Source organism: Patagioenas fasciata, chromosome 7 (genome assembly GCF_037038585.1).
Source record: "Patagioenas fasciata isolate bPatFas1 chromosome 7, bPatFas1.hap1, whole genome shotgun sequence".
Taxonomy (NCBI): Eukaryota; Metazoa; Chordata; class Aves; order Columbiformes; family Columbidae; genus Patagioenas; species Patagioenas fasciata.
The window spans coordinates 44,535,540-44,551,266 of record NC_092526.1 but is presented as its reverse complement, the minus strand read 5'-3'; the positions used below and the strand labels follow the sequence as shown (position 1 = coordinate 44,551,266).

Sequence of the window (15,727 nt, the reverse complement as noted above, 5' to 3'; positions counted from 1 at the left end):
GAAAATATTTGCTAAAGTTCTGCACGAGTTGTTTCACCGAAGTCAGAGACCTTTTTATGGGCTCCATAAGGACACAGTTTAAATGGGACAGACCCGCCTCCCCCCGCAAAATCTACATTTTAAGTACACCTCCTTATTTGAGACCAGAAAATCTAGAAAACCGGAGATATAGACCAAACAGTCAGCCCCTCACTGCAGTACTCACTGGGGCTCTTCCATCGGTCTCCACTCCACACCGTGGTAGAGGTTCTGCACGTTCTTCAGCCACTCTTTAAGGATTGCTGTGGTGTTGTCAACATTGTGGTCAGTGGCCACCCTGGAAAAATGAGAGCACAAAGAGCCCCATTAACACACGGTTTAGGTCCTTCGCTTTTTCCCAGCCAGCAATTGAGTCAAACAGAGGCACGAGCTATTTATTACAGGCACATCCAGTTCCTGGAAGAACTCGGGGCAGCTCCACAGAGGTGCAAGTCCTTGTTTAAGCACAGAGCAAAGCCCAGATTCCCCACAAAGCCAGAACGCGGGCATCCTTGCACATCTCTCCCCTCTGCTCATCTCCTCCTGCCTCATCGAGACCACAGCAGCTTTAGCATCAAGCAGGTACAGGACTGAATTCTGTTCTTAATGACCACACGGTGAATTCTCCTTGCCAACTGTCACCATCCCTGGGAAGGTTTAAAAGACGCATAGATGAGGCTCTCAGGGACGTGGATTAGAGGTGGACTTGGCAGTGTGAGGTCAACGGTTGGACTTGATGATCTTAAACATCTTCTCCAACCAAAACGGTTCTATGATTCTAGCCACGTCCGTTTAAATGTCCAGTTCACCCACTGGGAAAGACACGACAGGCCACCACAACATGAATGGCCGCAGGTAAGTTATTATAGCTGTGAAGATCCTACCTCTAGAGGCACCGGGATTTTGTTCTGCTTGCTGTATTGTCCCCATACTCTGTGTTTAAGCTGAAAAGGCTGGGGCTCAGAGACGGCTACTGTTTCCTCACATGGAGGTTCTAAGTTTGTAAAAACACACAGAGGAGCTTTGTGCAGATGCTGGGCTCTCTTAAAACGCTGCAATAGCACTCAGTCTCAAACAACGGGGTGGAAGGAACCCGCCTGCTCCTTCCCCCACCCTCCCCAAAAGCAGCATCTGAAGAATGTTGGTTTTTTTTCCTCCTTGGGGTTGAGTTGTGTAGCTGCACAAACTGGAACAGGATGCACAGATCCATGTTCCTGATGGGAATCACATGGAAACGCTCCCAAAGAAGCCAGGAGCTCATCGGCACAGCCCGGCTCCTCATTCCCAGCCTGCGCTTCCCTGGGACCACGACTTTGCAGATCCGACACCTGGCCATGGTAGATCCCACCGAAAATTCCCTCCAGCCAAAGGGCTGCTCATTTTTCCCTAGGCAAACGGCAGCACAGCCCCATGGCAGGACACAACCTGTGCAGCCACAGCTCCACTGAGAATTTACACCTTTAAATTCCTCTGGGAGTAGAAATACTCCCAAAAGGTCTCGTGGAGAGACAGTAAAGAGGGTATGGAACACATCCCCAAGGGGAGGATGCTGGAAGGCTGTGCTAAGCCCCTGTCAGCTGCTCTTAATCGCCTCTCTTGTCCTTCAGCTCCAGAGACCCAAAGGCATCTCCCACAGCATCCTCCATCCTACTTGAAGTCAGAGATACCTGTAGCTGGGAGGGAAGAAAGGAGGGAGGGGAGACACTGAAGGGAGAAAGGGAGCACATCCCAAACCCTAGAGCTACTCCAAACTATTTCAGGAAAATACCTCCACCCCAAGTCATCGTGTGATCCTCCAGACGAGAATCAGACCATGAACCCTTTCTAGCTCATGCAATGAGAGGACATCAATCCCGTGGGGTTTAGCCTGGTTTAATTTAAAAATAAAAGGAATCAAGAACGCAGAAGAATGCAATAATTTAAGGACAGGAAGCTTATTTGTTGAGTATTTATTCCTGTCTAGCAAAGCAATAAATAAGGAAAGTTCAGCAAGTGAATGAGGGTTGGTTTCTTTGCTATTAGCTGCTCTCCCATGCCAGAGCAAGGCTGGGTTTAGTCATAACTTCGGGGTTTGCTTTTGACCAAGACCCTGGGTTGGACTGCACTGCAAATCTAGCTTCGCGAGGATGTTTAACTGAACTAAACCAGTCAGTGTTGACTTGGTAGAACAGACTAGTGTCTAACTTGCTCCATGTATTTCACAGATCGCAGATTCCACCCCAGTCCCTGTTCTAATACACTTGCTTGGGCTTCCTGCTGCCCTTGCGCATTTCACTGCTCTTGTTCAGCTTTCCTCCCACACGCCAGCTGCACAGTCAACAACTCCAAAATTCCTAAAATACCAAAGAACCGTGAAAACGGTTTTGTTGTTCATTGTCATTGCTGGAGCTGCAGTGGCACCAGGAAGCTCCTGCCACACAGTAGGACCACACTGCAAGTACGTGTCATGCAAACCAAGCAAAGATGATGGTGGCCTTCCTGAAGAACGTCAGAGTCCATCTTACACCACAGAATCACAGTTTGGGTTGGAAGGGACCTTCAAAGCTCCCCCAGTGCCACCCCTGCCATGAGCAGGGACATCTTCACCAGCTCAGGTTGCTCAGAGCCCCGTCCAGCCTGGCCTGGGATGTCTCCAGGGATGGTTCATCCACCACCTCTCTGGCTGGTGTTTTACCACCTCTTTGCCAGGCCCAGGCTAGTCTTAAAGATCTTGCAAACCCTTAAAGTAAGCCTACAAATCCTAGAGTCTGGTGTACATGCCCGTTTTTCTCATCAGGCCCCATCCCAGACCTTCTATCCTTGTGTAAGATCAGTGGGGACAACCAGATCCCATACACCTGGGGTTCTCCATCCTGCTCCTGGTAGGGCAGCATGCTCTTCACACAATCCACCCCAGAAGACCCCAACACCTGACAACCCCCAGACAGACGTGAGACACAGGAATCTCTACATCTACCCACAAGGAAACTGCCAGAAGAAAAATGGCATTTTACTGCCCAAGCTGTAATGGTGGTGTTATTTAAAAGGTAAATTCACAGCCCAGTAGACCTTTAACAAGGACATTGATGAGACAAAACTGGCGCAAATACCTAACTCAAGTCTCCAGGACTATCCACCCAGCAGCATTTCTAAGCCCAAGAGTTCTCAAAGGCAGTAAAATTTGTCACACCCTGGACGAAACATGCCCTATGACCAGCAAATTGGCAAACCTTTGTTTTTCCAGCTTGGAGCCTCAAAAACAACACAATTTAAAAAAAAACCCAACAAATGACTCAAGCTATTCCGAAAAGTAATTATCACTATTAGTCTCTGAACAATTAACATTTAAGATCAAACAAAATTTGCGCTTACTCCTATTTTAATATCTGAACCAGTCCACCTATCCCCCCGGAAAAAAAATAGCAGCTATGGTATTTGCGTTATCACTGTATGGAAAAGCAGACACTTCTTTTTTTCCTCCCTTTTTTTAAATAACAACCCCCGCACAAGAAAAAACAGGCAAATAAAAATATGAGCAGGACTTCCCACTGGCAGTGAGAGCTCCTCAAGCCATAAGAGGAACATCAGGACATGCCCCATCGTACACACTTCTGTAATAGTTTGTAGGATGTCAAGAAGTTGAGTAGACAGTTAAAACTTCATTGTTCTAACTCAGATGGACCACTTGGATTCTAAATCCATTTTGGAGACTCATAAGGGCATTTCTGCTGCAGATGTCACCACCGTCACTGGTGGTCTGTTGTCCATGGTGCACATCTCCTTGTTTCTGGAAAACTGAGCGTCCTTTCCCTGGGTGAGGACAGTCAGGAAGGGTTGAGATGCAGGGATGGAGTAGTCAACACTTGTGACAGGGCTGGTACAGTGAGACGAGGCCATGGGATGAGACCGTAGGTGTGATAAACCAAGGGTAAGAAAGCACCACATGGAGGACACTGTTGGCAGCATCCCGTGCTGACTCCCCTTGGGAAATGCTCCTGATAGGTGAGGTAAATCACATTTTTGGAGTGGATTAGTTAGTCCCCAGACTACATCCCTGTGAAGGGTTCTTCCATCCCAGGTGCAGGACCTGATGAAGTTCAGGAGATTCCCTGCAGGCACCTCTCAAGCCAAAGCCAACACACTCCGCCTGCAACTAGTTATTGGGGGAGACGACTTCAACAGCAGGATTCCCTCAAAAGAGACCAGTTAGATCCACAACCTTTGCACTAAAAGGGAGGCAACTTCATGTTCAAGAGCTGATTAACAAAGGCTAAAATTTAAAGAAAAAAGGTCTCCTGCAAGATTTACAACCTACAGCCTGTGCGACACAACCAGTTAAGGTTGGTGGAGTGACAAGGAAAAAACAACAACGAAATATATATTAAATTCCTGCCACTCTTTTCTGAAGATAAAGCTTAATAAATTCAACTGGAACAGCTCTACAGATGGACACACCTATTCCAGTAACACGGCAACTTTTTCCATTCAGATTTAAACCTATTTCCAATAAATAGAAGTTAAATTTTAGAAAAGCTTGAGCAAGAATGTTCATATAGGGGCTTATGTCGGTATAACTATAACCACTTCAATATTTACTTTGGCTTTAAGCAGAAGTCTTACCATGGACACAAACCCTCATTGGCCATGTTCAGTAAAGTAGCCCCCTCCCAAAAAAACACAAGTACCGCTAATAGCGGAAAAGTAAGCGCAACATTAAGCTCCTACTGTTTTAGTTAAGTAACATGTGAGCAGTAGCACAGGAGGAAAACTGCTCCTTTTACAGACTGCTCATATATTTAGCCTGATAATGTCTGATCAAACTATGTTTGCAAGAGGGAGTTAATTTAGGCTTCGATGGTTCTCCTCCTGTTTTCCTCCACACCCTTGAGAATAAAAATCACCCTTTATTACTCCTCCACATCCCAGCCTGCTCTCCCAAGCTATTTACAGTTTATTTACCTCAGGCACTAGGTCAGAGGAAAAAAAATCACCTTCACCATCTGTATAGGAAAAGTACTACAGGACAAAACCAACCCTGTGTGCCTCTGGTTCGTCAGAATCTGGGTCACCTCGTAACACAAATTGTGGGAAACTCTATGGCCAGGGGCCTGCAGTGATTTTGCTACTGAATTTAACATTTATCAATTCTTCCCTTTGGCAAACAGGCAGGGAGAAATGGCTTTGAAGAGATGTAAGTACTTCACATTCAAGAAGTGCATCCTGCAAAGCAGAGCCAGAACTGGAGGCAGTCTCTATGATTCTATGGAAAATTAAAGTTCCTTAGAGGTTCCTTTCCCATCCTGATGATGTTTCAAAGACTGTAAAGGCTTGAGGAGGGCAATGGGTTCTGCCCCCATCCCAGTGTAACATAACACAGCAAAAAAATGTACACAGAGAATGGATCAGCACTGTTTGAGTCATCTGCTCCCAAATCCTTGATTGCTACGAGAGCCAAATTCAGCCCCTCAGGTCCAAGCGGCCCCTTCCCATCGCCCTGCCAAGCACGTACCATGGATGACGATGGTCAGGGTGCTACTGATGGCTGGGGCTGCATTGAGAATGGCTCCCAGGAGGAGGACATCCTTGGCTTTCCAGGGTTGCTGCAGGACTGAGCTGGGCACGTAACCAAGTCCCAGGAAAAGCCACAGATATCCAGTTTAGCCATCCCTCTCGCTTTTTCTCCGCTTGCAGCCAGAGATCCAGTTTACCCACCAGGCTTGCTATGGGATGTAGTCCAAGATTGAGTTCCACTGAAACAAGAGCCATAAGTTGGCCACGTGCCCTAAATCTGCAGAGCCTCGTCCAAAGCGAAGCCCAAAGTCAATGGAAAGCCTGTTAGCAGATCACTCCTAACAACCATAGCACAGAAACCGGTGACAAAAGCACCAGTAGCTCCCCTTGGCCATCCTCCACAAAGCAGAGCAGCAATAAAGCATTCAGAGAGACTCTATGTCTCAAAAGAAACAGCGATGGAGGAAGCGTATCTCTGCATGCCAGAGATACCCAAATACTCAGGTTGGACCTTGAACCCCTCCGTGCCCTCACATGTTTGAAGTAGCAAGACAGAATAGGAAGGAGATCACCTGCAGAGCCCCATCTTTCCTCTTTTATTAGAAATAATACAGACTCACAGGCTATGGCAGCTCGGACCCTGCTCTCTTACTGTTGGTTAAAGTTTGGCAAGGTCAATTGACCTGCCACCTTCCAGCCTACTAAAAAAGGCTGAATTCTACAGTTATTTCTAAGAAGTTTCCTCACACAAGCATAAACCCTCATGGGGAATCTGGCTAGTCTGGGATCTCCAGAGAAATCTAGGAGACAAAAAGGTTCTGTCACTGTCACCAAATGGCTTGGTCTTTGAGTCAGAGCTGTGTCCCCCACTCTTGCTATGAGGGCTACAGCCAAAGCTGGTCCCACCCGATGTTTCCGGAGAGCTCAGCCCTCTAAAGCAGGACTCAGCATGTTTGTGAGAGACTAAAGAAGATAGCAAGGTACTTTTGGCTTTGTAAGGGTCGCTAGAGCCCTCAGAATCATTTAGATGCTGCAGCAAAAGCCCACTTCAGCTTTCAGTCACTTTGGGCAGCTCCAAAGGCCGTCTGGTCCAAGCAGAGAACCGAGCTTAGTGTCACACAGACCGATGACTGTGCTTATTCTGGAGGTGAATTCGGCCCTGCCAACAATGACAAAAAGGAAAATAAAATCCAGCACTGGAGTCCTAATATGAGTCCCATACACATTTGGATTTAGATTTCCCAAAACAAGCATTAAATTAAGTAACAGACGAGTCATTTCTCCCTGTCTTTGTGTTTGGATGCTGCCAGACTTAGAAAACTAACTCAAAACATAAAACCCACCAAACTAGGAAACACTGCGGCTGGGAGAGCCTAGAAGAGAAGGTATGGATCCTAAAGGGAAAAAAAAAATTCAAAACACGACAGAGGCAAAACACTTTTAAAATCCAGCGAGAGGGAGTCTGCCAAGGCAGCGGAGAGCTACCAAAAAAGCAGCTGTACTATTACAATGGCTTAAGACAAAGCTTTTGTAGGTCTGGCTCCATCACCTTCCTGCCAAGAAACAGAACACACTACTCACCCCGCGGCTTGATGCACAAGTGAAGAGCTGTTCAGCACCCAGCTGGGCAGTATACCCAGATTTCCCAAATTCTGGTGTTTTATTCCAGCTGTGAAAACGTCCTTCTTTACCACACAATAACAAGTGGCATTGCTACTATTCATGACTTATGTTCTCCAGCTCAGCACCTTTCCCAAAATTCTGCAAACCAAGCAGGGTTCATTATATTTTTTCAAGCACTCCTGCAGCAACAGGCAGGTATGAGGCTCTTGTTCACCCAGCACTGACCGAGGAGGCTCAACTAATTAACAATTTTCTTTTAATTAGAAACACTCTGTTGCTTTGTAGATATTTTTGTGTGTGCCTGTCCTACCTTGCATGCATTAATCTGGGACTTGACACCTCAAATCCTGCAGATACCAACAGATCAGGGGATAACAAAGCTGGTGAGGGGCTGGAGCACAAGTGTGATGGGAGCAGCTGAGGACCTGGGGGTTCAGCTGGAGAACAGGAGCTGAGGGGAGACCTTCTGATCTCTGAACTGCCTGAAAGGAAAAGTTTCTTCACTAAAAGGGCTGTTGAGCATTGGAACGGCTGCCCAGGGCAGTGGTGGAGTCACCATCCCTGGAGGGGTTTAGAACACACGTAGATGTGGTGCTTAGGGACGTAGTTCAGTGGTGGACTCAGCAGTGTTGGGTTAACAGTTGGATTCAATTATATTAAAGCTCGTTTCCAACCTATATGATTCTATAACGCATCACGAGATGTCACCGAGCTATCTCACAACAACGCAGTTCAGCGCCTGCGAGCAGATTTAAACCTTCCTTGCCACCACTTATTTTACCACAATTATACTCACACAATTAATAAAGCCTGATCCTTCAGGCCCGAGTTCAAATATTGTTTAAGCATTTAATCAACTTGCTAAAAATCTGAATGTACGCGTAAGACTTTTTGGCTTCATGGGGACTTGGCATTTGTTCTAGGGTTTCCATAATTAAGGACAGACTTTTGGAAGTACCTTATTTTTTAACCACTTTAACTTGGTCCCCCAGATGTCAGCTCCTGTGGAGAGATGGTCTGAGCCCCGAGCAGTGGCAGGAGTTGTGTGGGAGTGTGGAACCAGTAACAAGAGCAGCAACACTCCCGGCAGGGCAGCTGGACAAAAACAGGACCTCACAGCCCAGGAATGCAACAAATAGGTCTCTTCTCTGACTTTTTCCCTATGCCCTTCAGCAGCTTGTGGATAATGCATTTTGCTGGCAGCAGCAGCGATTTTAAAGCCTTCAATGATCTTCCAAGGCCAAGGGAATGATTCACAGATGTACATTATTGCATACATACGTTGAAACACACCAGGATCTTGGCTCTTTCCACACAACTTCAAACCAGACATGGGGAAGAAATTTTTTTTTACACCAAGGGTAGTGAGAGCCTGGCCAGAGAGGTGGTGGATGAACCATCCCTGAAGACATCCCAGGCCAGGCTGGATGGGGCTCTGAGCAACCTGAGCTGGTGAAGATGTCCCTGCTCATGGCAGGGGTGGCACTGCGGGAGCTGGGGAGGTCCCTTCAACCCAAACTGTTCTGTGATTTTATGACACAACAAGGGAAACAACATCTCCCCAGAAAATCCATCAGGCTGAGGCTGCTTATGGTTCTCTCATGCCCATAGTTAAAAATCCCCATGTAACAGCTTCTTTGGTATCTGTGTGAGGGGAATTGTCTTACAGTGCAGCAGAGGTTCTGACTGCTCCAACCCCAAGTTCTCTCTTAATCTTACTTTAGTTCTCCCCACGGTCACCCTGTTGCAGACAAAGCTTTAGAAGCAATAAAAAAAAACCCAAAACAACAAAAAAACATCTGCATCTGGCCTTGTCAATATTTCCAAGCAGACTTGGCTTCCAGGAAACAATTCCCATAAGGAAAGCCCAGGAAATCTCATACGCACAGGATCAGGGCTGTGACGAGCCTCTGAAATCAATTTGCTCAAACAAAGAATTAACTACATCAGCGCTGTAATTTCTGAGGGGATAGTTTGTTCCCACCAATGCTAATTGAGACACCAGCTAATGCAGCTGTTCAAGATTAATGAAAGTGAGTAAGCCACTGGGAAGGAACACTGGTGTTTAGAAATATTCTTGGCTCTGCTCATGCAAAATGGATAGGTTTCTCAAAGAGCAGAATCACCTCAAATTTAGGTGCCCAGCACCACTGATTTTTCAATGGGCACATTGAAGATGGACCCATACCACATTACCAAGGGTCCCCCAAAATAGGAACATCTGCAAAGCTCTCCATCTCCGTACCAAGCTGGCAGAAGAACGAGCACAAGGCTCCCACTAGACACCCAGTATTGGAGTGAAAGGCAGACCCAGTTTATTGCACCCAGTGGCTTACTTTTTTAATTTAGTGGTGTGTTTTGTTCTGTTTTTTAATGTTTTTTCTCCCCAAAAAAGTTAGAACCATGCCCTGTAAGTACTGGTAAGCACACAGCGCTTACCTCCCAGCCCGAGATTTCATCCTCAGGTAGATCTTACAGTTCTACATACACAATACTGAGATTTTCAGAATGGAAAAAGTAGGTTTTGCGATCAGGAAAGAAAACCTAATACCTCTCTACATCTTCCTTTACCTTCCCTTGACCCTCACCTCCTTTCCAAGATTAAAGGTCCAAAGCTTGTCAGTATTACTGCAGACCAACATCTGTTTTGCGACAGTTCTGGTATGGATGGACAGACTTATTTTCCTTCAAAGTAGGCAACAAATAGTGGAATATTTATTTCACTATTATTTATCTCAGGATTACCCCACCCTGCAGAGAACAGGCTTAGCTGAACACAGCCAGGTTATGGGGTTGAGACAGTGTCCTGGTTTTGTTAAAAACAAGTTTCTCTTTTAGTGAATTTGCCTGTCAGCTAAAGCCTTCATGTCAGCTGCATTTTCCTGGAGAACCCAACACATGTTTTGGTTAAACCTAGCAAGGGAATGCAAACTTATTGATAAGCACGGATGGACATCTCGCGAGGGGGGCAATGAGAAAACTGATGACCGAGAGACTGACCAACGGTGAATAACATTCCATTCACGTGAATAATTCATATAAAAGTGGGAGATCACGAGGATCTCGCCCCTTTTCCCTTTTTTTCCTCATGGCCGACATTAGGAGAGGACCTTGCTGGTCGTCCCTGCGCACAGAGGCCAGTGACAGACTGAATCCAGCTCCGGTTGGCTACAGAGTCTAATCCAGGACTTTGGGTGCTGGCTCTGCAGTTGCTGAGACTTACAAGATTGGTTTTGTATATTTTGTATTATTTTCTCTATTCTTATTAGTAGCATTAGTAAAACATCTTTAACTTTTCCAACTCTCTTCTCTCTGTCCTTCTTTCCCTCCCGATTGCCTGTCCTGAGTGGGAAGGGGGGAGAGGGAGGGGCAAAAGGGGGAAGTGGGGGGGAGAGGAGGTTAACAATGCATCTGCCAGGGTTTGATTGTCACCCCGCAATCCTAGCCCTCAACAGATAATTGGTGTCCAACGTGGGGCAAGAGAAAGGGGTAAACTTGGAGATTTTTGGCTTTTCTACTGCTCTGACGTACCTTCCAATTTTCTTGGCACGGTGCCAACTCATAGAGTTGTGATACTCGCGCGTCTGTTTGCTTTGGATATTATTTAGTGGTATTAAGGCAAAGTGAATTACATTGACTTAAAGATGTTGTGGCATGAGTTGTATCAGTTATTTTCTACATTGTGCTCGCTGATCCCATATCTGTGTTGGTGTTTCTTTCTGAATCGAAGTATTCATTATATAACAACAAGAAACTGGACAGCGGTCATGATGATTCTGTGTGGTATGGCACTGGTTTATTTCATTATACTGCAGCCGTTAATGAATTTCTACTCGCTTCTGCTTTACCTTGAAAAACCTCCAGGAGAGATTAAAGAGCAGAATGGCTCTATATTTGCTAATTGGACAAGCGAATCTTTAGAAAGGCTGACTAACAATACTTTTGTGTTTTCGTTAGGACAGTTTGCAAATGTTTTAGAGAACTTTGAATATCCTTGGAGGTTTGATAGAACTGTGATGGTGTTATCTGGTTTGCTGAATGTGTGTCAGTTTGTGTTACTGTTAAGAGAAATGAGGTTCAATAGGAGGTTTGTGTCTCTTTTTAGTCCTGAGATTTGCGGTGCGCCTTCGGAAGCTTTAGCAAAAAGCACTCCTGGCCGCTCGAGAAAAGGCAAAACAGCCAAAGCTGCTGCTGCAGCCACTGCCCCCCCAACCGCGGCTTCGCAGGCTGAAGCTACAGCTCCTCCGCATTGCTCCTCTGCCAAGGTCGCTGCAGATAACACCTCTCCAGCCTCAAAGGCTGACAAGGCAGCCCCCCGTCTTCACACACTGGGCACTGTTGCTGCTGTAACCACAGTAATCACTGTGACAGTCATTCAGACTCTGAAAATGAATCAAATGATGGTGAACCCATATCAGCATCAGTTGCTGGTTGTAAGAAAGTCACTAGAAAGACCACTCGTGCAGCAGGTGATGGCACAGGGCCAACATCAACCCAAGGGGCATCATCAGGACAGGGAGGAGATGAAGTGACCACCACTCGGTCCTTTTCTCCAGGTGAGCTGAGAGACCTGCGAAAAGACTTCAGTCGTCGTGAAGGCGAGAATATTTTAACCTGGCTGCTGCGATGCTGGGACACCGGGGCAGAAACAATTGAATTAGAAGGTGGTGAAGCCAGGCAGCTGGGATCTCTGTCAAAAGATTCCACCATTGATAGGGCAATTTCAAGAGAGTCTAATGCCACTACTCTCTGGACCCGACTCCTGCAGCTATGAAAGTCAGATTTCCCTACAAGGAAGATTGTATATCCAAGTTAGGGAAATGGAATACTATGGAGAGAGGTATCCAGTTCCTGAGAGAATGAGCTGTGCGAGAGATCATCTATCTAGGACCAAACAGCCAAGAGGGGACAGACCCAGATAGAATCAATTGTACAAAATCTATGTGGCGCAGATTTGTACAAAGTGCACCACCTGCATATGCTAAGTCATTGGCAGGAATGGTCTGGTCAGCTAGAGGTGCACAAGAAATTAATGAAGTGATTGAGCAGCTCTGGAACTTTGAGTACAGCCTTGCTGGTTCTCTACGGGCTTGTGTCTCCACTGTGGAGAAACTGTGTGAAAAATCTGATGACCGGTTTGAAAAGCTGCTGCAATAAATCAAAGAGCTCAGAGCAGACTCGTACCGTTCACGACCTGCACAAACCTATGTTTCAGCTGTTAGGAGAAGGCATTTCCAATCTCGAGAGAGAGGGCAGAGACAGCCCACAAAAAGAGGTTCACTGTGGTTCTTCCTACATGAGCAGGGAGAAAACATGAATAAGTGGCATGGAAGGCCTACCTCAGAACTTCAAGAACGAGTACGTGAGATAAAAGGAAAAACTCCTAGGAAGGTGGCTGCTCCAGTTTACAAAAGGAGCAGAAGAGATTCTGATGCTCTTGAAGGAACCTCTAATTCACACCCAGAGACTGTGCAAAACAGGAATTAGAGGTGCCCTGCCTCTAACCAGGTGGAGGAAAGGGATAACAGAGTTTATTGGACTGTACAAATACAATGGCCTGGTACAACACAACCCCAGGAGTACAAAGCTTTAGTGGACACTGGTGCTCAGTGCACAATAATTCCTTCTGATTATAAAGGAACACAACCCATCAATATTGTTGGAGTGACTGGGGAATCCCAGGAACTGACTGTTGTAGAGGCTGAAACGAGCCTAACTGGAAAAAACTGGCAAAAGCATCCCATTGTGACTGGTCCAGATGCTCCGTGCATCCTTGGCATAGACCACCTCAGGAGAGGGTATTTTAAGGACCCAAAAGGGTATAGGTGGGCATTTGGTATAGCAGCTGTGGACACTGAGAAAATTGAACAACTGTCTGATTTGCCTGGTCTTTCAGATGACCCCTCTGTTGTAGGACTGCTGATGGTTGACGATCAGCAGGTGCCAATTGCTGTACCCCCTGTCACCAGCGAGGCCTCTGAAAAGCTGCAAAAACATCCCCAGACTTGGGTCCAAAGTGGTCAAAAGTCTCCAAGAGCCAAGTTGGAAAGAAGGATATGGAACAAAGGGAGAAAGCGAAGGGAGCAAGCCAAAGAGGGGGAAGAGGAAAAACTAGTGCCGAGCTGCAGGACTGAAATGGAGGAGGTTTTGCATTTTCTTATGATACGGTTCTATAGGTGGCTTCAAGCCTAGACAAGATGATTTCACATTTTTCTTCTGGAGTTATGCATTTGCTGTTCCTTCTTTCTTCTTGTTCTTTTAGCAGGATCATTTTATCTGAGCATGGCAGTGGCCCTAAAGGCACTTGCTTTGATAGAGCTGTCTCAATAAGGTGTTGAACAAGTCCTCGGAGACACGGAATGATGTAGCATGCTATAGAAATCAGTGCTTCTGTTACTACAATTAAAGAAGTAATTTCTCTCAATTTTCCAAACCAAGATTCTAACAATCCCATGAGTGGACTATCTACACCTGAATTCTCAGCCAATTCTTCTGCTGAATCTGTGGTTAGACATATATCACCTTTTTCTGCCAACATCGTATCTGGGACCATGTTATTTTCCCATGCCATTCTACTAGTAGCATCTAATTGTTTGGTGATTCCTTTAACTGCTTGTCTAGTATAACTTATAAATAAATGTTATTTATCCCGTCTACATTCTTGTTTCTAGTTACCTACCAAAACAAAAAGGACTCAGAACCCGCAGCTAACTTGACTTCTTGCTTTGTGTTCCTTAGGGACTCCTCTGGGGACCCCAATCTAATGGAAATAAACCCTGTCATCAGAGGAAAGCCCTCAACTCCTTTTTCTGTTGCCCTGATGGATCACAGTGTTCAAATGCCAGGGTAAAAGGAATTTCCAATTGTACGACGTCACAGGTACCTTCCCAGTGGGGGATAAAATGGAATGAAGTGTCATCTTCCCACAGTACCACCAAAGATCCACTCAAGAAGCATTTGAGGACATATGAGGACCAACTTCCCGTGTCTCTGCACACCTACTCATGTTCCTAGGAACTTGGTATCATTCCTGCCCCATCGTGAGAGACAGGCAGTATGATTTCCAATTATTCCTGAAAATGCCAGGGGAATTTTGATATTTTTCCCTGCAAAGCTGGAAATAGTAGGGAGAGAGTATGACACGACTTATTTCTCCATGCCGTAGAGTCTTGGCATAAGGCTAAGATGCACTCCATCCCCTGTCAATCTTCGCTCCACCCCAGAGGGAAGGGTACCACTTGGGCCACAGGCCTTCCTGCTGCAGAGGCATAGCAATTGCTCTTGTTTAGGCTTTGCACCATATATTTGATCCATTCTACCCAGGCATTTGTACCTCCATATATTTTGAACCTTCCCAGGGCATCTTTTCTACTAATGTCTATTTGTGATCCATAAACCCCACTTACTGAATCATCTGCTCTCTGTCTTGCAATTAGCAAAGGGTTGCACTGCAGAGACTCACATCCTGGGAGAGACTGTCCTTTAGATAGGGTCATTTTTCTTTTCAACTCTATAGACTCAGTCCCCTTGGACATGTTTCTTTTCATAACTCCATTCTCTTTAGCTCTGTACATCCCCACAGTTAAGGATGTGGCAATCATATACTCAAATTGTTAGGGAACCTTCAGTTTCAGTGATGTTTGTTAAGTAACCCATTTGTAAATTCTACATACACAGGATTAACAATCCCCAAAAGTTTCATTTCATTTTCATCTCTGTATCTTTAGTCGAGGGGGGTCGTCAGTTGTCAATACTTGCCACTCGTCATTGTCTTTTGGAGGTTCGATTGGCTCTTTAATCCGTGTCTAATGAGTCCACCCTTCTCAGCTGGTCGTACCACTGTCTCGGTGAGCAGCAGAACTTGAAATGCTCCTTCCCAATCTGGCTGAAGCTTCCGTTTCTTTCCAGGATTTGACCAGGACCCAGTTTTCAGGCTGAAACTTGTGAGCTGCAAACTCTAAAGGCAGAGTTTGTGCCAGAAGGCCTTGGTGCCTGAGAGAAGATAGGCAAGACAACCCGAGTATACAGTTTTTGAGAAATAAATCCTTAGTTTCAAACTGTGGAGGTCCACCTGTTATTAAACTTTTGCTACCACTGCTGCTGCGGCAGTGCTCAGGAGGAAAGCTTCTCCCCATCTGGCAAGGTGATCAACCAACACTAGTATGTATTTAATTCGACCAGCTACAGGCAAATCACCTTGAATATTTTGAGAGAGTTGTAAACTTGGACCCTGCCCTCCTGCAGGCTGCTTTTTAAGTGCCTTTTTATTTATTCTTTTACAAACCACCCATCTTTCACAAATTTGCTTGGCTATAGTATAAATTCCCGTATTACGTCACACATTGCTTGTGTTCCCCAATAACTCTCCTGATGTAGAATCGCTAATACCTCCCTCATGATTTGCTTATTTAACATTTCTCTACCATCTGGGAGTACCCATTTCCCACTCTGTTCCCTGGCTCCTAATTCTTGGAGGACTTCTTCTTATTTTTCATCAAAAACTGGAATTTCCTGTGAGGCCAGGACCTCAAGCGTGAGATAACTTACAGTTATCACTTCAGGTTTTAAGGCTGCTTCTCAGGCCATTTCATCTGAT

At 45.7% G+C, this 15,727-nt stretch overlaps 1 protein-coding gene across 1 annotated transcript in view; it reads right to left on the bottom strand.

Moving 5' to 3' along the window:
• LOC136116223 (procollagen galactosyltransferase 2-like) overlaps nucleotides 1-15,727 on the bottom strand; it is a 161,579-nt gene that overhangs the window by 17,337 nt on the left and 128,515 nt on the right. Inside the window, exon 2 of the mRNA XM_071811535.1 lies at nucleotides 206-316. Within this exon, the coding sequence (XP_071667636.1) occupies nucleotides 206-219 (14 nt within the window). The 5' untranslated portion in view covers nucleotides 220-316. The remainder of the gene's footprint in view (nucleotides 1-205; nucleotides 317-15,727) is intronic.